Source organism: Sorex araneus, chromosome 1 (genome assembly GCF_027595985.1).
Source record: "Sorex araneus isolate mSorAra2 chromosome 1, mSorAra2.pri, whole genome shotgun sequence".
Classification (NCBI taxonomy): domain Eukaryota; kingdom Metazoa; phylum Chordata; class Mammalia; order Eulipotyphla; family Soricidae; genus Sorex; species Sorex araneus.
Window position 1 is genome coordinate 38,326,185 of NC_073302.1, and position 22,413 is coordinate 38,348,597.

Below are 22,413 nucleotides of genomic sequence, written 5' to 3' on the forward strand. Positions count from 1 at the left end.
AGAATAAAGCTGAGAGGCATTTTATAGGGGAAGGAAGAGGTAAGAACTATATAAGTGGAAGTAAGGGCAGTGGTGGATGGTCCAAATGTTTTTTTGACAAGTCAAGTTAAATATCTGAACTCAAGCATTAAGATAGAACACAAAGCGTGGTAAAATAGAGTAAAGTTTTTAGCCTTAAGTCTAACCCTTCTTTGTTAAGAATTGACATCCCCTGGGGCTGAAGCAATAAGTACAGCAGGTAGAACACTTTTTTTGCACTTCCACCCTGCAACACTGGATCCCTGAGCACAGCTGGGTGTGGCTCAAAAACAAAAGAAAGAATTAACATTCCAGTGGATGGGTCTCTCTCTGGGAACCTTGAGCTTATTTCCGCTGTCCTCCTAGAAGATATAAAAGCCGCCAATTAGAACAGATTTAACTCAGTTACATTATCAGGAAAATGTTATAGCAAGTTCAAGACAATATTGATGTCAGGATGATCCTTACTTAGCTCTTGGTACTTGGGAATTTAAAGTTAAAGTAGCTGTCACGTTATCTGAGTTTTAGAGATAATTAAAAGGTCCACTCAGGGGCTAGAGCGATAGCACAGCAGGTAGGACATTTGCCTTGCACACGGCTGACCCAGGTTTGATTCCCAGCATCCCATATGGTCCCCTGAGCACCGCCAGGAGTAATTTCTGAATGCATAGCCAGGAGTAACCCCTGTGCATTGCCAGGTGTGACCCAAAAAAGGAAAAAAAACAACCTTAATAAAATAAAAGGTCCATTCATAGCTGAATCAGAATTCAAGGTCCCCTGTGCTGTCAGTATCAGCAGTTTAGATTTCTCTCAAACATGTATAAGCTTCCAAATTAAATTGTACATAGCTCAATGGAAGAATATATGCCAAATTCAAGTGTTAGTAATTACTAGTAATTGAATAATGTACCATTTTCTGAAGTAGGTCAGACTGACATTTAAGAGTACACGTTTCCAAGAAAGTATAATAGCTGTGAAAACACAAAAATGTGTATACAGATATTTATTGCAGCAGCATTCCTATTAAGAAATGAAAATAGTTTATAAGATGGATGAATCCTGTTGAAATATTGTATGCAATTAAAATGAAAGTAAAGTGAAATTTAAAAAAAAAAAAGATGGATGAATCCTGAAAATATTATACCTAATAAAATCCTAAGGGCTATAATTCTATAATTCCATTTATGTTGAATGTGCAGAATATGCAAATTTCAGAAACAAAGGTACACTAGCAATTGTCTGGAATATGGAGAGAACTGGGAGAAATTTAAACAAGTGATTTTTTTTTTTGATGGAGAAGGGATGATAAAATTCTCTTGTTTTTATTGAGGCCACATTCAGCGGTGCCCAGCACTTAGGGATCACCTGGTGGACTAGGGGGTCATATAGGGTGTGAGAGATTGAACCCAGGTTAGCCACATGGCATGGCAAGCACACCACACCATTGTGTTGTCACTCCAACTCTGAATGGTGAGATATTCTGAACTTAGTTGGTGATGATTGCAAGACTCTTAACATACTAAAACCCAATTGTATCCCTTAACAGGATACTATTCCAAATCTGTTTTTTCTCAAAGCTATTTTTAAAAAACTATACCAACACTGTAGCATAGTACTGTATGCTTCTGCATGGTATCTCAGTGTTCTATGGTATCCCTTGTTTTCTATGTGGTTTTGTTGGTTTTTGGTGATGGGAGGTGGTACTAGAGATTGAACCCAGGGCATCGTATATTTAGAGAATGTGCTATATCAATGAGCCACATCCCCAGACCCCTCCAACACAGTTTAAAGTAGATAATGAATATGTTAGTCTTTCTGTTTGGGGTGCAGGGGAGGGGGGGCCTGGTGACACTCAGGAGTTATTCCTGGCTCTGCACTTAGGATTTATTCCTGGTAGTGCTTGGGTGACCATATAGGATGCCAGGCATCTTACCTGGGCCAATCACATGCAAGGCAAATGCCCTACCTTCTGTACCATCAGGGCCAAATGTGTCAGTCATGATGACACTACTAAGATTTTAAATTAGGTGATTCATAATAGTAATGTGGCTGATTAGTGATAGCCTGTAGAATCTTTCTTAAATGTCAGAGCATGTGCTATATCAATGAGCCACATCCCCAAATCCCTCCCTGCTTCCTCCTATTTTGAAGGACTGGGAAGATAGCTTAAAGGGATGGAGTGAATACCTTACACGCACTAATCCCTGTGTGTGGTCACTGGCATCATGTTAACCCCCCAAACACCTCTAGACAGCACCACATCATTGGGCTGAGCAACAAACTACCAGAGCTGAGTTAAGTCAGAACCAGCTCTCTGGAGATGCCCCTTATAAAAGTACAATAATTAATTTTAAAAAAAGATAACGTGGAGAGAGGTTCAGAAGCCTAGGGAGGCAGTCCTTAAAAATATTTAAATAAATTAATATTTTAAGTATTTTTAAGAGATTACTTGAGTATTAATCACAATATAAGCACTGAAAGTATATTAATTTCCTTTTTCTCCCCTTGCCACCTCCCCCCCCACTCCAGCCTCTGCAAAGGATAGAAAATGAAGTGGAGCTCTTAGGAGAACATCTACCTGTAGGAGGTTTTACTTACCCTCCATCAGCTCATCCCCCGACATTACCTCCATCAGCTCCGTTGCAATTCTTAACACATGATCCTTTACATCAAGAGGTGTCCTTTGGAGTAGTAAGTTTTTATTCGTTTACTAATTTTTGCTTACTTTGTTAACAATTTGTTTTGAGTTGTGTTTTAGTTTATTCTATTAATTTTCAAAATACTCAGTTGGAATTTGTATTTAGGAATATAAAGTACATACTACTTATTTGTATCCATGTTAGCATTTAAGAAACATTAAATACAGTAAAGAACATTTTAGGTTTTTAAGAGCTAAAGGGTAGTCATTAAATGATTTTAATATTTTTCCCCCTACAGCCTTATCCTCCTTTTATGCCTCGAAGACTCACAGGACGTAGTAGATACCGATCCCAGCAGCCTATACCTCCTCCCCCTTACCATCCCAGCTTACTACCATATGTGTTGTAAGTTGTATCTTTAATTTAATGAGTAATTTTTATACCTTTGAAATTCTCTCTATTAATATTTTGTGTGATATGTAGCTTAGTTTCTGCAGTATATTTGTATTTAATATTAAGGATTTAGCATTGCAGATTTATTGTTTCAGGGTAAAAAGAGAAGAATAAGAACATGGGAGATATGGGAAGGAAGATATTTGTAAACTAGACAATATATTTGACAATTCAAAGTGTGGAAACATATAAAGCCTTGCCTCTTTTATTGCTGGCATTGTCATGTTGTTTGATTCAAAAGATTGGATACCTCTGCTTCCCTCCAAGAAAAATAATTTATTTCCATTCCCTAAAACTACTCAGGATTATTTGTAATATACTCATGAGGTAAATAAATATGATAGTTCTTTATTTCTGTTTTATGTGGTGAAATCCACAAGTCAATTTGGTATGGTTAGCTCTGTAACTGAGATGGTTACATCATCCTCCAGAGTGTATGTTCCACTCCATAAGGTGATTTCTCAGGGGCTAGAAAAATGGGTAGGTAGGGTGCTTGCCTTGCTCTATCCCTGGCATCCCATATGGTCCCCTGAGCCCTATCAGGAATGACCCCTAGTGCAGAGCTAGGAGTTAGCCATGAGCACTGTTGTGATCCAGCCTCCCTGCCTCCTGCCCCCCACCAAAAAAAAAAAAAAAAAAAAAAGATTTCTCAGTCCCTAGGCATTGCTTTCACATTCCATCTAGCAAAAATAAAAAGTCTTCACCATCTACATTCCTCCTTTCACCAATATTACTTAGAGCTTGCATATATTAATCCTGCCTGTATCCCACTGACCAAAATTGATTCCTTCTAGGAAGTCTGGGAAATAGAACTTTTTACCAGAGACTTGTTGTGCCTATATATCACTATTTTGATAATTGTAACTTTATGTAAGTCTTAAAAGCAGGTGGTATAATTCTTTCCCAAATGTTTACCTAGAATGATTTTATTAAATACATTTTAAAATTAGCAAATGGTTCTACTTTAAACTGCTAGGATTTTGGTAGGGATTATAGGAAATCTTTATCAGTTTTGAGAGATAATTGAAATCTTAGCACTGGAGTCTTTAGTTGCTCACCTGGTATATTTCCCCATTCATCTTTTTAATTTATCACTTTAAATTTGTTTTATTTTCTGTTTTGGAGCCAAACCCAGCAGTGCTCATGGGTTATTCCTGATGATGCCTGGGGGGGAACCATATGAGATGAGGGGGGCTGAACCTGGGTTGGATACTTGCAAGGCAAACACCCTACCTATGCTGTGCTATAGCTCCGGCCCCATCTTTTTTAATTTGTGCTAAACATTTTAATTTTTAATGCTGCCAAGGTTTTGGTTTTATTAAATTTATTCTTTACACCTTTTTTATGCTATTGTAAGTGGTCTGGTTTTTTTGGTGTTTTTTGTTTTTGTTTTTGTTTTGCTTTGGTTTTTGTAACTGGTAGTCTTAAAAAGTTTTGGGCTGGAGCAATTGTACAGAAATAGTATAATAGTACAGCAAGAGTGCAGCAGGTAGGGTGTTTGCCTTGGATACAGTAGAACTAGGTTTAATTCCCAGCATCCCATATGGTCCTCGGAGCACCAATAATAGGAGTAATTTCTGAGTGCAGAGCCAGGAGTATGCCCTGAGAATCACCAGGTGTGGCCCAAAACTTTTCCCCAAAAAATTTTATAGCTAATGAAATCAGCCTCTCGAAAGGGTTGCCTCTGACTTCCTCATCTCTGTAGCACTAACCTTTTTCTTCCTCTCCTATTCACTAAAGTAACACACTAACACATTGGTGATTATTATTTTCAATTCAGATCCATGCTTCCAGTGCCACCTACAGTGGGCCCAACTTTCAGCTTTGAATTGGATGTGGAAGATGGAGAAGTAGAAAATTACGAGGTTAGTATTGAACTAAGAAGTTAACAGGTATCGTGTACGTAGAAATTATTAACTGTATTCAACTCATTCATCCAAACTAGGTGAATGCTTTATACATTCTGAGATACAAATGTTTAAAAAATCATTTCGTTTCCTAAAGGTTAGTTTGATATGTGCCACACAGTTATGATGGTAATGACTTTCATGGTTTGCAATTATGTATAGTTGCTCCTATGAGAGAAATGAGAAAGCGATTATGATGGGATGTATGTTCCAAAAAGATATTGTCGAAGTAGAGGTGTCTGAGTCAGATTTTAAAGAAGGGGGGTAGGTGTTTAAAAACGGGGATCAGGAGTCCAGAGTGATAGTACAACGGGTAGGGTGTTTGGTTTGCACATGACTGAATTGATTTCGATCCCTGGCGTCTCATACGGTCCCCCGAGCCCAGCCAGGAGTGATTCCTAAGTGCACAGCCAAGAATAAGACTGGAACATGGCCAGGTACGGGCAAAAATAATAATAAATAAAAAGTGGGGCTGGAATAATAGTACACTGGGCAGGCACTTGAATTGCATGCAACCAACCCGAGTTTAATATCTGGCACCCTGTATGGTCCTTTGAACCACACCAGGAGTGATCCCTGAGTGCAGAACCAGGAAAACCCTGAGCATCACTGGGTCTAGCCCAAAGCAAAAAATTATCAGTAGCTTATAATGTAGAATTTCAAGAGGATAGCTTAACATGTAGGATTCATGTGAAGCAAGCAGGTAATGGGAGAACTGAGGGTTGGTATATCCTAACAGTAAATTTTTGAAATGTAATAAAACCAAGATGAGATTTGAAGATACTGTCACTTGTCTAAGCAGCTAACAGGCATTATTGTCAGACCCATTTTGTGGAGAATGGATTCGAGGTCTGATCAGACTCTTAACTTGGTGCTAGCACAGTTGCAAAGAAGGCTGGATCTCCCCCTTCAAGAAGAGCTTCAGGATTAACAAAGAGTTGTGATAAAGGACATGAAAATGGACTATCAAAAGTTTCAAACTCTCGGGGGCTGGAGTGATAGCACAGCGGGTAGGGCGTTTGCCTTGCACTCGGCCAACCCGGGTTCGATTCCCAGCATCCCATATGGTCCCCTGAGCACCTCCTGGAGTAATTTCTGAGTGCAGAGCCAGGAGTGACCACTGTGCATCGCCAGGTGTGACCCAAAAAGCAGAAAAAAATAAAACTAAAATTGCTTTCTTAAAAATTCAAGATTTTGTTCAAACTTTCATGACTTTTTTTAACTGAATTATAGAATTCTTATAGTATTAGATTTTAAAACTAACACAGGGCTGGGAAGACAATACAGGAGTTAAGGCATTAGATATGACTCCCCCCAGCACAGCACATTGTCCCCCAGACATTATTCATTTAACTCTGGAGGTCCCCAAGCACTGGGTAGTCCCTGCCACTACTGGACCCCAACAGTACTGCATCCTTTGTCTCTCATATTGAAAAGCTGGAGGAGTGGTGGAAGGAATGCTTGAGAACTTTTTCAAAGGATCCCCCCCTAACTTTTTTTTTTTTTTAAAACAAGTACACAGTACAATTATTGATGATGTTTGTTAATCAAACTTGTTTAGAAAATGAATGATTAAAATGTTTCCTTTGGGGCTGGAGCCATAGCACAGAGGGTAGGGCATTTGCTTTGCATGCAGCCAACCCAGGTTCGATTCCCAGCATCCCATATGGTTCCCTGAGCATTGCAGGGAGTAATTCCTGAGTGCAGAGCCAGGAGTAACCCCTGTGCATTGTCGATGTGACCAAAAAAGCAAAAATAAATAAATAATATAAAATATTTCCTTTTCCCCTCTGTAGGCCCTGTTAAATCTGGCAGAGCGACTGGGAGAAGCTAAGCCTCGAGGACTGACTAAAGCGGATATTGAACAGCTCCCTTCTTACAGATTCAACCCTAACAACCACCAGTCAGAACAGACTTTGTAAGTACATTCTTGTGGCAGAACTCTGTTTGATTTCCTTTTCTATCTTTATAAACTAAAAGCTCTAGAGTTGAAGATAACTTGATGATTCATTTCATACTCCAGGCTTATGCTGTCCAGAGGAAGCTCTAGTCACATAGGCTGTTCAGATTCATAGTGATTCTTAAATTTAGTTATTATTCTTGTTGCTGTTATTAATAGTTTTGGGGGGGCCACACCTGGAGGTGCTGGGAGCTGCTACTGGCTCTGTGTTGAGGAACTACTTCTGGCTATGCCTAATGGACCATGTGGTACCAGGGATGGAACCAGATACAGAACCCAGGCCTCTAGCATGCACAGTATGAGCTCAACCCTTAGAGCTTTCTTTCCAGCCCTATATCTTTTTTCTTTTTTTTTTTTTAATTTGGGAGGGTCACACCCAGCGATGCTCAGGGGTTCCTCCTGGCTCTGCAATCAGGAGTTACTCCTGGCGGTGCTTGGGGGACCATATGGGATGCAGGGGATTGAACCCGGGTTGGCCGAGTGCAAGGCAAATGCCCTCCATGCTGTACTATTGCTCCAGCCCCAAGCCCTTTACCTTTTTATTATTAAGTTGTAGAAAACAGTAATTATACTTATTACTGTGTCATTTATGAGATACCTTTCTTAAAATGTCTTCCATTGTCTGAATTTTTTCTCATTCTTGATAACATTTGAAGCATTTTTTTTTAACTTTGATGAAGTTTGAATTTATTTTTCTTTTTGATTTCTTTTTGATTTTAGTATCCTCTCTTAAGCCAGTGCCTATTGCACTTTTGGAAAGATTTCCATATTTATTTTAGACAGTTATTCTTTTTTGTACTAATTTTTGTATATGGTCTTAAGGGAGGGGCCCATTCATTCTTTTTTATTTTATTTTATTTTATTTAAGTTCTGGGTCCACACCCAGCAATGCTTAGAGGTTGCTTCTAACTGCACTCAGAACTCACTCATGAGAGCGCTTGGGAGACCATATGGGATACAGGGGATCAAACTTGGGCCAGCTGCATGCAAGTCAGGAGCCCTACCTGCTATATATCTGCCCTCCACCTCCTTCAGGCTTTAGCATGTTGACTATCTAGTTATTTCAGCACCATTTGGTAAATATGTACTATTTGGTATTACAACTGGTTCAGAGCTTAAACCAGAAACATTAGACCTCTTGTAAGTAACAAATGCTTAACACTTTTTAATGTCATGGGTTTTCTTTTTCAGAGTATTTATATACTCTGAAAGTATATAAGATTATTTTGTCTTGAAATTTAATGACATTGTAATGGTATGTGGTTTTGTTAACTTCAATAATCATAAAATAGAAAACAATTTAGTTTTGTGCCTAAAATGATTTTTTTTTTGCTTTTGTTGTTTTTTGTTTTTTTTTTTAGGTGTGTAGTATGCATGTGTGATTTTGAGTCAAGGCAGCTACTTAGAGTTTTACCCTGTAACCATGAGTTCCATGCCAAGTGTGTTGACAAATGGCTTAAGGTAAAGTGATAGCATTTGTGAAGAGAATAATACTGAATTTACTTTTTTATTGACCTGATATAGTTACATGTAGAATCAGTCTAGGTTTTTTGGAGGTGGGTATAGGAGACTAAGTTGAAATAACCGTATGGTTGCTTAAAATGAAGAGAAAAAGCTGGTTAAAATTAAGATCGTCTTAGAGAATTGGTGTGAAACTTAAAAGTGGGATATTTATCCCTGATACTGTGTCCTGACTTTTTCATATTCTATAGTGATAAGGCGTGAACTTGTTAGGCCACAGTTTCCTCTGAGTTGGAGGGGAGGTGGGAGGGGGCTTATCTCAGTGGAGCTCCTTTGTCAGAAAATTATGAAAGATAAACCTACTGGTGCTTTTTTCTTTTCTTCGTTGCATATAATGCCCAAGGGATACAGGTTTAGTGCTTAGGCCAAGGTGAAATTATTTCAGGGCTTCTAGTTTTCTGTTTGTTTTTCATTACTATTTCATATTTATTTATATTACGTTAAAAAAAAAGCTATTAAGTAAAATAAGTCAACTTTATGATGTGTGGTTTATGTATAGAGAGAGAACATGAGAGAGTTTTCATTAGGGGATGATGATGATGGTACTAGGCTAGTTTAATTTATTTAGGATGATTAAAATGAGTTTAAGTAGAATTAGTCCTTTCTATGAGCACAGATTAAGGGCATGCAGCTTAACCCATACTGAATCCTGAATGTATAGAGTCCTTAACTTCTTAGGAAAAATAATACTTTCAGAGCCCTGAATATGAGAACAACAGTGAACAGAAAGCTCTAATTTTTTTTTTCTTTTTGGGTCACACCTGGCAATGCACAGGGGTTATCTCCTGGCTTTGCAGTCAGGAGTCACTCCTGGTGGTGCTCAGGGGACCATATGGGATGCTGGGAATCGAACCCGGTCGGCCTCATGCAAGGCAAACGCCCTACCTGCTGTGCTATTGCTCCAGCCCCCAGAAAGCTCTAAAACTTTTGTGGCTCCATAACTAGAGCGTGAAAGAGAGTGGTCAGAGAAGAAACGCCTAAATCCAGATTATTGTAAAGAGGTTCTGACTTGATCCTTTGGAGAGTGAGGTAGAATAGAAATTTTTCAGGGGTCAAGGAGAGGTCAAATTAGAATATTCTGGCCCAGATGGAGGTAAATAGAGATTGAAGAATAGAAAGGACTAATTTGGGAAGTACCCTAATGTAGAAATGACAGTGTTATATGTAGTCAAAAGTAGGTTATAGAACGTCAAAATAAGTGAAACCTGTTTCTGACTTTAGCACTCAACGAATAGTGACATTGCTAAGATGTAGTTTTAAATCTTTTACTCAATTTAATACAAAGTAGTGGTGTTACTCTTGGCTGTTATTCACATAGGCTATATTAAATATTTGAAATTTGTGGGACATTTTTGTAGAAAGTGTTTTGTGTCTCCACAAAATAAACTACATAGGAAAGAAAAGCAGCTTCAACTTCTTAAAATAGATTTTTATTTTGTAAGTCACAATTCAGACATCTTCTCTTGTTTTTCAGGCAAATCGTACTTGCCCAATTTGCCGAGCTGATGCTTCAGAAGTTCATCGGGATTCAGAATGACCCACCTAAAAGCACAAATTTCATTTGGGTGTTCCTCATCACATGTATATATGGACTATCCATTGAACTTAATCTGTGTGGCTTCCAGCCCTCCCTTTTTCAAAAGGGTCAATGGACCTTTCTTTGCACTGTGTGACTTAATCAACTATAAAAGCTTACAATTAGTCTTCACAATTATGGGATTGTTATACTAACCGTGTGACTGGAACTCCAAAGACTTTTTCTTTAGCTTAATTTTGTGTGTGCACTAACATTCCCTGGTTTTTGTGTGATCATTCCGAGTGTTGCTGCAAGATTACAGTGGACGTGATCTTTTAGCATGTGCTTTTATAAAAAGTGGTAGCTCCAGATGATATAGCAATCTACCTTATATAGAGCCTTCAGAAACTGTGAGTGGAAATGAATGCAGCGTATGACTGTTGGTGATAAATGTGTCTCTGTGTGGGTGTATGCAACTACTTGTGTGAGGGCATGGTAGTAAAGTGTGTATGAGATCCTATATACCAGCATGTACCAAGAATGTGTGTGTAGTTTTAATTATGCTGCAATGTATAATCTGGTGTGTTATTTAAACAGCACTAGTACTGTACACTGGTTTTTCCCTTGTGTTTGCTGTTGCACACTGATTGCTAAGGGTGCATCGATTATAAGCATTGAATACTCCCGTCCCTTTCCTTCCCAATGAATGGAATGAGAAAGCCTTCCTTCTTTGCTTCAGGCAGCTGTCACCTTCTCTTCTCAGTGGTCCCAAGCGGGTCACTTAAGAAAAAAGTGTAACAGAGTCTCACTCCATGAACCTGATTTTTTTATTCAGTTATGAAAAAAATTTTTTAATCTTCAACTTGCTGTTTTCCAAAAAGAAGGTGCAATATCATACATCATCAGTTAGCAATATTAACATTTCAATCAATGGTTTGAATGTTGATACTTTGTTTTTCCTTACATTTCCAGTAAGCTTCTTGCAGGAAGCACTTGTGATTATTTTTTTTAATGTTTTGATTTGTAGTCTATTCTGAAGATATATGAGTAATATATTTCTTAAAATACCACTGGTCCCACAAAGTCTCATCTCCTTGACTTCTGATTTGTTGCCTTTGTTCAAGAGCCCATAGGCAACTAAATTGTTTTAAGTAAACTGTATTTCTGTTTATAATTATTGACTTAACAAGCTTCAATTCTGAAAGTTGTCTAGTTGTTCATCCCTCAGTAAATGTGCTTCTCATCAAAACCATCATTTCCAGGATGGATCAAATGCTGTGACAGCTCAAGTTCCTTAGACCTGATGTGCTTTGGTGTTTTACTGCTTTCCTTTTGTTTGAATGAGAAAAATTTAACATAACAGGCGTACGGAATACTTGCAGTATAAATGAAGATTTGATTTTTGTATAAGAAATAATGCTGTAAAACAGGAATTGACCTTCATTTAGTTGACCTGAAAATAATACATGGTTGTGTGGGGTTTTTTTTAATAGGTTCATTGACCATTATTGAGATTATTTAAATTCATTTTTCCAACAATGTTTAGATTTCTCTCATTCTTTTAGTGTATTCAGCATTGTTTGCCTCTATGCAGTTGATAGCATTGCTTCATTTACAGTAGCACAAGCTGTGTAATTTCAGTCAGAACTGTGACCACTTTCTTGCTGCCAGCCTCACTCAGCTTTCCGTTGGCTCTGTGTCAGCTTCTCAGACGGCGTTAACTGCCTGTCACTGCCATGCTGCTTGCCTTCCCTTGAAGTTTATAAGCTCATCACAGTTTAGAGCTCAGTAAAATCCATTCACCAAGAAGCACAATTTTGCCCTTTTCCAGACACTGTTGCCTCTTATCTAGTCAAACAGGATTTTGCATTCTATTCGTTCCTGTGTTTGTCATTGCATTAGATACACATCTAAAGAGTGGCAACATGCACATGTGACTTTTTTAAAGCATTGGGGTCATCCCTCACCTGTTCTTGATGAAAAAAGTGTGTTAATAGCCAAAAGTATTGGCATATTAATCAACTACATTACAAATCACGTATAGTTTAATCTTTATTTTTTTAATTAAAAAATCATGTTTAAAATGGCAAAAGTCCATCTTACACATAGACTTTTATATAGCTGCAAAAAAAATTTGTACAGATCTAACATAACACTACTACACTCAGTATTCATTTTATTGAAGCATGCAAGTAAAGCACTTTTTCTAAATTATATAGATCCCTTATTAACAAGGCACATTGTACTAATGCTTAGGAAAAGTAGCTTTTTCCTCCCTTTGGGAATGAATTCTTACAGTATTCCTTTTGCAGTAAATTTTTGAGAGGCAGTTGGCAATTTAGGAGGCTGCAGGGTCAATTTTGGTAAAAATCTAAATTGTTGCACTCATGACTGATCTGTCTTGGGGGGCATCTTTTATTTGCATGGCTCCCCAGGATGTGTGCAGACTGACTGAAGTCAAGATCCGTGGGTATTAAGAGCACACGATGTGATCTAAGCCAGTTCAGACTGGCCACAATTAATCAGCGTTGTGGCAAGCAAAAGAGAACTTTGTGGCTAGTTGATTCATGCCCAGCTGTTGTCACCTTGGGTCATGAGCCAGATCGCAAGCAGATGTTTTGTTGCCTTCGTCCTCTTTCCTTCTAAAACAATATTGGCTTTACCATCTTAACTCTGCTGTGGGGTGTGTTTTGGAGGAGGTTTATTTTTTGGTGGGGGGTGTTTTTGGACTTTTTCCCCCATAAAATATCTGATTTTCATTTTGTTTTAGAATTCCCTCACACACCACCACCACTACCCTATCCCCTCCCCAATCCTAAAAACAAAAAAAAGCAAGTCAAGGCCTCTGGGTATCAGGATCTCTCTAGGAATTTTCTGTCCTGATTTTGGTTTTTGAGCAAAACCTGGGAAATGTTGAAAGCATATCTAGATTTTATGTACTCTGAAATGTGATTTGTTAAAGATTCTTAAATTGGGGCCTCATAATATTTTGAATGAGATCTCAGTCACGTGAGAATATTTTTCACAGATATCTTTAGGCCTTCAATAGAAAGTTATTTTCTCCCCTGTTGGTACATTTGGTTACCTCATTTTGCTGTTTGAGATTATGAAAGCTTACAGGGGTATCTTTTGGGAATCATTTGCTGAGTCATTTCCTCAAATCATATTCCACTGTATCAGTTAACATAGTTTTAAATGTATTATAAATATCTGTAACCAAATCATTTGAAGGCTTGATAAATTTTTAACAAAGTTTGTACATTTTTTATGAAAGTTACTAGTAATGCTTTACTAAGTAGTGCAATGAATTTTTATTTTTAATCCCTGTGCCCAATTTTGGAGTTGAGAGGGTTGTTGGTAATAAATGTATGATGTACACTTAACCCTTTCGTTGTGTTTAATGTCACTGTGTTAGGGAAGGGCAGGGCTTGTGTACCTGCAATGCTGGAGGGGTATTTCATGGGAGTATAGAATTGAGCTACTAGATGTTAGATTTAATTTTTAGGATATAATTCGTACTTTGTTTAACTCTTTTAGCTCATGATTGAATAGCAGAGAAATCTAAGTGGATAACTAGATTTCTTTCTCTTTTTCTGGGGTGGTGGGTGTTGGACTACACCTGGCAGTCTCAGGGACTTCTTGGTGCGCAGGGAACCATGCTGTGCCAAGAGCTCAAAATCTATGACTTCCAACATGTAGAAACGTGCTCAAGCTAACCCTTTGAGTTATCTCCCTGTCTTATACATTTCTTCCTGTATGAACTATGAGATCTAGGAAATGTACTTACTATAAATAATTGGACCATTTTGTCTTTATTAAGTACTACTTATGTCCAGCTCATGTCCATATATCATAGAGGAGCCTCTGCTTGACAATTTTTGTACGTTTATATTACCTTTTACTTAAAAAACAAGTGATGGTGATGATAAAAAACAATCTACGTATATGCTGATTTGTATAACCTGGAAAGTAGAGATTTTATACAACTGTGGCTAAATAATAAATGCAAATTCTCTTTTAGGAGGTAGTCATGTTTTGGCTACGGGAAGGTGATACCCTCACTTAAGTGCTCAACTGACAGTCAAAAAAGTGAATTTTCCTAATTGTTATCATATTTATAACTTACTCAAGAGTGTGTTAGATTTTTTAACATCTCAGAAATCCCCAGACTTAGGCTACTTATGCCAGAAGCCCTTGTTCTTTATTTAAAACTTTTGAATTCTCCTATAGCAAGGCTGTTCTGACCTATAGTACAGGCCATGTGACAGTAGCTCACATCTCTCTGCCACAATGATGACTGCCCAGTATCCATGTCATGGACAGGAAGAGATTTGCCCCAGGAAGCCACGGGGTCTCTAAGGATAGAGGTCAAGGTCTCTAAGTTTCAGAAGCCCATGAAGATGGGATACGATGTAGAATCTTGACTCGATCTTTGTCAAATTCTTAAGTTCTTTGTAATCTTTATTCCTTGGTATAATGCTAATTAGATATTCCACATCCTCTAGTGTTCCAGATGTGCCCATTAAAACTCCACTGACTACTGTTTTATTAAAAATTCACAAAACTGGTCATGTGCTAAAATTCTTTGAACATCTGTGTTCAAATGCTTCAAATTTCTTAGGTGCTTCAAACTAAAGCCTGTATAGATATCATTACTCAATAGAGGTACTTTTTAGTTTTGGTTTGCCGGGACCACAGCCAATGGTACTCTGGCACTATTCCCAGCTTGTTGCTGGGGGGTTGCTCCTGAAGTTAATTAGTGCAGGAGATCAAACCCAGACCTCCCACATGCAAAGCAGCATGCTAGCCTTTCACCAGTTTCCATGCCCTTGCAGGTAAATTTTACATTTTAGTAGCCACACTAAAAAAGACAAGGGGCCAGAGTGATGATACTGTAGGTAAAGTGCTTGCCGCAAGGCGGTCAGCCTGAGTTCAATCCCTAGAATCTCATCTAGTCCCCTGCGCTCACCAAGAGTGATCCCTGAGTAATACTAAGTTCCTAGTAGTACAGTGAATCCATCATTGTTCCATTATAGAATCAAAATCTGGTGAACCTTGAAAATGTGATAAGTTAAAGTAAAAGGTCATATAGGATTGTATTTATGTGACATGTTAAAGATAAATCGATAGAGACCATACAGTTATGTACACTAGGACTTGAGGGGATAGGAGGATTGGGTGTAGTGAAGGCATGTGGGGGTCCTGGGGTCATGACAACATTCTGATGTTGTAGTAGATTTACAGTTACTAATATATTGAAAGCTAGGTCAGAAAGAAACTGCATTACATCCTTCACATATGGGTGGACTGAGTTTGGTCCCCAGCACTACATGTTTCCCAGAGCTTACCAGGGGTACACTCTGAGTCCCTGAGCACTGCCAGGTGTGGCCCAAAAACAAGGTCATTGAGTTGTACATTTTAAGTAGGTGAATTGTAATGTGTTGTAATTACATATTAATAAAGCAGTAGGGGGAGAGGGAAATTAGCCCATAGTGCTCATAGGCCACACTTGGTGAATGAAGAAGGGGGGTGTGGTGTTTGGGAGCTACACCTGGTGGTGCCCAGGGCTTACTCCTGGCTTTGCGCTCAGGGATTGTACCTGGAAGGCCTTAGGGGATCATAGAGTAGGTGTTTTTTTTTCCTTTTTTTTTTTTTAATTTGTTCTTTTATTGAATCACCATGTGGAAAGTTACAAAGCTTTCAGGTTTAAGTCTCAGTTAAACAATGCTCAAACACCCATCCCTTCACCAGTGCACATATTCCACCACCAAGAATCACAGTATAACTCCCCTTTCCCCCCCACCTCCCCAGCACCCACCCCGCATGTGTAACTGGTAAATTTTACTTTACTTTCACTTTACTTTGATTACATTCAATATTTCAACAAAAAACTCACTATTGTTGATTTGGAGTTTCTCCCCCCTAAAGTCGACCTGCTGAAAAGAAAGCATTTGATAATTTGTTTTCCATTGCTGAGAATGAAGAGATACGAGGTCGAGAGGCCACACTAGCAGCCGCACGGGTTTGGATTTCTGTATTTTAGTACTTTAGTAACTAAGTCCAGAGAAATATCTGCCAGAAATTGCATCATTGTAAGCTTGTACCTCTCAGATACTTTATATTCCACATATGAGTGCAATCTTTCTATGTTTCTTTCTGACTCATTTCACTCAGCATGATACTTTACATGTTGATCCACTTATATGCAAATTTCATGACTTCATGTTTTCTGACAGCTATGTAGTATTCCATTGTATAGATATACCCGAGTTTCTTTAACCAGTCATTTGTTTTGGGGCACTCTGGTTTTTTTCCATATTGTGGCTATTGTAAACAGTGCGGCAATGAACATAGAAATGCAGATGTCATCTCTACTATACCTTTTTGCCTTAGAGTATGTGTTTTTAATAGAACATTCCCACCAGAATATCAGTAATGAAAAAAATTGATACCACGTGTGGTTGAAGATATAAAGCTACTTATCCACTACCAGGGATGCGGGACCCGGGGCTGAGATCTCCAAGCCTGCTCAGATTGGGACTGGGCCTCTTCTGCCCAGATCCCCCATTTTTCAGTAGCTAGGCGGTCACACCCAGAAACTGCCCCAGCGCCATGTAATCTCATCAACGGCCAACATCCAAAGACTAAAACCAAGACATCTTATAGCCTAGTTCTCCCTCTCGGAGAACCTGGCAAGCTACTGAGAGTTTCCTGCCCGCATAAGAGAGCCTGGCAAGCTCCCCATGGCGTATTCATATGCCAAAACGAGTAACAATGATGGGTCTTATTCCCCTGACCCTGAAAGAGCCTCCAGTGCATCACCATCACGGTTGGGAAGGACGAGGAAAGAGAGGCTGCTAAAATCTCAGGGCTAGGACAAATGGAGACGTTACTGAGACCGCTCGAGAAAATCAACAATGATGATGATGATTATGATCCACTACTGATAATATAAACAAAGCTAAGCACGTCCTGTAAGCTACCAGTCCCTCTCCTAGCTAGCTGCCACCAGAAGGCATGTATAAGAATGTTCGTGTCAAGGTGTAATAGAAGACAAAATATTTTCCTCTTTTTAAGATTGTGGGTGAGGGGCTGGAGCAATAGCACAGCAGGTAGGGCGTTTTGCTTTGCACGCGGCCGACTGAGGTTCAATTCCCAGCAACCCATATGGTCCCCAAGCACTGCCAGGAGTAATCCCTGTGCATCGCTGGATGTGACCCAAAAAGCAAAAAAAGTTGTGAATGAAGTAACATGCTCAGGGTTTATATTTATGTATTTGATGTCCAAAGTTAATGAACTCTCACCACTATATTAATGCCACTGAGTCTGGCCTCTTCCTCCTCCCATGTCCCCAGTCTTCTACCCTACTTCAAGCTCCTACCCTACTTCAGAGCCCAGGGATTTGAGATCAGACACCGTTCCTTTGCTTTGTTTCTTAATACAGATGAATTAGGCCATGAATGATTGCCCACCCTCTGGCTTAATCATACTTAACATGATACCCTCTAGCTCCATCCACTCTGTAGCAGAATGGATGATTTTACCGAGCTAAGAAGTCCTGCATCTTGTACATATGCCACGGCTGCCTCATCCACTCATGAAAAAATGTATGTAGCAGAGAATGACCTATTAAAGCAACATGGGTGAATCAGAACAAATACAATGGTGTAAGACAAAAGAATACTTCTGAACTTTACAGACGAAGTTCAAACGGGAGAGAATGGAAAGTTAGTGCCGCAGGTAGGGAGCTTATCTTGCACTGACCAGCCTGGATTTGATTCTTAACACCCAGTGTGGTCTCCCAAGCCTTTCCAGGAGTGATCCCTGACCACAGTGCCAGGAGTAAGTCCTGAGCACCACCAGGTATAACCCAAAACAATAGTTCATACAACAAGCAAGATGGGTTTGTGCTATTTGGGTCTGTATCTGTAAGTTGACACAACAGTGACAAAAAGAAGAGGGACAGAAAGGCATTTCAGGAATTTTCATCTATGTACTTGTTTACACAAGTGCTTATGTTTTAGAAATTCACTATACACTTGAAATTTGTTTATTCAACTTTATATGTCATTTTATAAACTTTAAAAAGCTGAAATAGCTCAAAGGACTGAGTGTATTCTTTACATGTGGAAGGCCTGGAGTCACTCCTTAACACCCCGTGAACATCTTAACCCCAAACATCCAACTAGTGGTCCTCAAGCACCTCGGAGTATGGGCCCGCCACAAAAAATAAAATGATCATTCCATGACTTTGTTTTGTTTGGGTAACACCCGGCAGTGCTCAGGGCTTATTCCTGGTTCTGTATTCAGGAATCACTCCTGGTGAAGTTCAGTAGATCATATGGGGTGCCAAGGTTCAAACCCAGGTTGGCCACATGTACTTTATCTGTCCCTGCTGTGACCCATTTGATCGAAGCAGTTCTAGAGTGCATGTGTCCAAGTGTTTAGCATCCTAAGTGAGCATAGCAGCAGTATCGATACCCCCAGCCTTGTATCACAAAACCTAAGCAAAATCCCCAGAAAGAGAACTTCAACGTGCCGAAAGAACTGTTAGGCACCAGAGATAGTACAGTGGTAAAGTGTTTGCCTTGCTCATGCCTGGCCTGGGTTTGATTTCCTGCACTACATTGACCTCATGAGCCCCACCAGGAGTGACCCCTGAGGAGTGCCAGAACCCCTAAAACAAAAAGCAATTGTTTTTTGAACTAGATTTGTTTGCTTCCACTCTAATATGAAGTTTATCTGCTCGACAGCCACACTAGGGGGCACTGTTGTACAAAACCAGGTTCCAGATCAAAACTTTTTAATGTAGAGGTCAGGACTGTGATGGTTACAATTGTTCGAAATGCACATTAGTGTTATGTAAATAATGCTCTTATTTACAGAAAAAAATACATAATTGTTTCACAGAAGGGTAATCGCTACAGCTCAGAGTCATATTCCTTCCTGAACATATGCTTAATCTATTTTAAGTTGGGCCCTAAAAGTTTATTTTTGGTTTTTGAGCCACACCGACTGTGTTCAGGACTTCTGCTTCCGAGCTCTGATAATACAGCCAGACTCGGGACCATATGTGGTGTCTGGGCTCAAACCCAGGTCAATTGCAAGCAAAGCAGGTGCCCTACCCACACTTTGCTATGTCTCTGGTACCTTTGGCCTTAAAAGTTTAAAATGTTTCTGCATTTGACATAACTGTGGTTTGGGGGTTTGGGTTGTTGCTATTTTGCTCTCAGCTGACTTCATTTAGTTCTAAAAATAGGTTTTTTTTCTATATTTATCAAGACTTAGTCCTGCCTATGGACGTGGTGCCTATGCTCTGTCCACACACGCAGGTGCCAGGAGATTTCCCATGGCCTGTTCTGCCTTGACTCCCTGGCCAGCAGCTTCCTGGATATCAGATCTGAAGAAGACTGTCATCTGGGTCTTGCTGGACTTCTCTGTTGTCTACAATAGGGCTCATTTCTCCTCATTTACCTTTGGTTTTCTTGATCTCCTCCACACTATACCATTGTGGTTTCTCTTGAGTTTCCACCTGAATGCCTTTCCAATCTGGGTTTCCTGGGGACATTGATCACCCAGGGAAAAGTCAGGAATAGCCCCTAAGCACCATTAGGTATGGCCCAAAAAGCTAAAAACAATTAAATCAGGGTTCCCTCGGGTGTGGCTTTGGGGGGTTTTGTTTTTTGGCATGTGTGGTGTGTGTTTTTTGGAGGGGTCACATCCAGCAATGCTCAGGGGTCACTCCTGGCTCTGCACTCAGGACATACTTTTGCTAATGTTGGGGGGGTGGACAATATGGGATACTGGGGATCGAAGCCAGGTTGGCCATGTGCAAAGCAAGCACCTTATCCATTGTACTATCACTCCAGCACCTGGGATGTGTCTTGCTCCCTGTGGTCTCTGTGCTCTTCTGGAGAGATCGTATCCTCTCCTACTGATGCCATTGTTTGATCTTAGTCACAACTTACAGGTTTATAAACATGCTTCAGGCATGCCTCGCCCCCCACACACACACACACACACCAGCTGCTGCTGGTTTCAGCTTCCTGCTGAATGACTCCTGAACTTCCTCCATCACTCAATCACAGTATATTCAAATATGAGCTCAAATATCCCCCAAACTCATTTCTTGTCTCTCTAGCCCTTTCCAGTCCACAGGTCACCCAAGACCTTCACCAGAACCAGAAGTTGTTGTCTGCTTCTTCTCCCTCTTCTCTTGTCCACAGGGCCAGGAACCATCACTCTCATCTAACCAGTCTCCCCTTTGTCTTTCCTTCTTTCACAGCCCGACTTCAGGCTCCACCATCTGACTGTTCAGGTTCTGCACCCCTTTATCCCCTTTCAGATATTGCCACCACCTTCTGAATGTGAAATATTCAAAATACAAAGCTGACTGGCTCCTTCCAGCAATTTCCCTTGGGTACTCTTCAGGCACCCTCTCCCTGAAGGGCCTCGTCTTCGCCTGCCTTCTCTCCTGACTTAACTCACTATAACCACTTCCCAGAAATCTTTCCTGAGGCCTGTTTCCTGGCTGAGTCATCACTCCTCACCCACCTCCCAAGCAGGCCATTTCCCCTACCACTCTCCTTCCATGACGTCTCTGCATCCTGACTCAACCCTGTCTTTCCCTCCAGGAATCTGGCACATGGAAGGAACTCAAGAAACGCTTTGTGAGGGTTGAGGGAGCTTCCTGGGCTGAGCACGTGCATTAACTGCAGGAGGCTGGGGTTTCCCCTGGCAATCCCAGGAATGACTGGTGAGCATGGGGCAGGAATTTAGCTCCGGATGTACCCCCCAGGTGTGGCCCCAGAACTCAACAACAAAAGAAGAATAAACGCAGTAGAGATAAAAGAAGAAAATCCTGAGGTCTCACCCAACCCCAGCTCTTGCTTCTCATGTACCTCCACCCTCAGCTCTGGGAACTGCCTGTGAACCCCTATACCAGTTCCAAGCTGTGTGTGACTCAGCCAACTACTCTCACTCACTGAGAATGGTAATTAGTACCTGGAAGGGGCCACTAATTAGCTACACACCTGTAGATAATTTACTTAATCCCTTTGGGCATCATTCATTCCTCTAGCAAAGGATGATAATTTTCATTGGATCAGAGACTAAGTGAAATAATTTCATGCCAGGGAAAGTGTTAATGAGAGTACCACCCAAGTGGCAGGCTCCCAACTGCTGCCTTCCCCTTTCCCTCCTTCCTAAGAGACAAAAGACACCTCCAAGGATCAGAGACAAAGGTCTGGAATCCTGCACAGGTGGAAAGTGGGTGGCCGGAACCCAGAACTGAGGCCATTCCTTTATCCCCCAAGAAGAGGCCAGTGTTGCAATTCTTCCAAAACAAAGAGTTACCTTCTTCCTCTGAACTTGGTCCTTGGTTTTACCTTTTGTCTAATGAGGATCTCTGTTGCCTGCCAGGTAATTCTTTCTCCATTCCTATTCCCCAGGCACTCCGTGTTCTTGGAGGGAATTGGCTGCTGATTAGTTTCAAGGTGGCCCTTGAAGGGAGGGAGCAGGGCTGGATTAAGGCCTTCTCTGAGTTCATTCCATTTTCTTGGGCAGCATCAGAGCTTTGAGGAGGGGATGGTGGGATGGGGGGTGGGGAGGTCGGTGAGGAGGAGCTCTGAGCTGCTCCCCGGCCCCCACCTCTCCCCCATAGTCTCTCCTGGTTGGCTTCCTGAGCCACTCAGAAATTTACCCTTGGATAGCTTCTAGTCTGAGCCAGGGAAGTCCCTTTGCAGTTGAAATCATTTCAAATTGGCTTTCACTTTAACTGACAAAATGAAGTGTCCTAACTCATATAAACCTGCCAAGTTCTCTTGATTTCATCAGTAGTGCCTTTCATGTGAACAGTTCCTGTGGTTGAGTGGAAGCAACTTTGACATTTAAGATGTAAGATCAGATCCTTTCCTGAATCCTGGAATTCTCAGCCGAGCTTTTCACCCCAGGGCATCAGCATTTAGCAGTTGCCTATATGTTAATAAGTACCAAATTTATCTTTCCTGGGCTTCACGCTCCTCTGGGCAGGTCTGCCAATCTCTGCCCCAAGCCTTTGGCTGCCCCCTCAGCGAGTGGCTCCATCCCACCAGTTCCATGGTCCTGACTCACCCACCCACCTCCCACTAGTCAAAAATGATTAAATATTTGTCTTCATGTTTTGCTCCCTTTTCACTCTCCTTTCTCCTCCCCTTCACCCCCCCCCACACACAACACACTATTCTAATTTAGGTTCTCTTCCTTTCTCTCCTAACTACTAGTCTTCTGAATCATGCTCTTCTGGGCTTATTTTAACAAAAATTGGGATTGGGCTGATACACTGCATGTGAGATGAAAAAAGTTGAAGGGTACACTGCATGTGAGATGAAAAAGGTAGAAGGGAGCGGTATACATGAGCAT

The 22,413-nt window shown here is 40.5% G+C and overlaps 1 protein-coding gene across 9 annotated transcripts in view; it reads left to right on the top strand.

Moving 5' to 3' along the window:
• Positions 1–14,581, top strand: part of RNF38 (ring finger protein 38) — a 110,771-nt gene extending 96,190 nt beyond the window's left edge. For all 9 annotated transcript variants that reach the window (XM_055139298.1, XM_055139288.1, XM_055139280.1 and 6 more), the window contains 6 exons: positions 2,548–2,709; positions 2,956–3,062; positions 4,891–4,975; positions 6,814–6,935; positions 8,339–8,438; positions 9,973–14,581. In XM_055139298.1, coding sequence (XP_054995273.1) covers positions 2,548–2,709; positions 2,956–3,062; positions 4,891–4,975; positions 6,814–6,935; positions 8,339–8,438; positions 9,973–10,035 — 639 coding nt within the window. In that variant the 3' untranslated portion in view covers positions 10,036–14,581. The remainder of the gene's footprint in view (positions 1–2,547; positions 2,710–2,955; positions 3,063–4,890; positions 4,976–6,813; positions 6,936–8,338; positions 8,439–9,972) is intronic.
• The last annotated feature ends 7,832 nt before the right edge of the window (positions 14,582–22,413 follow it).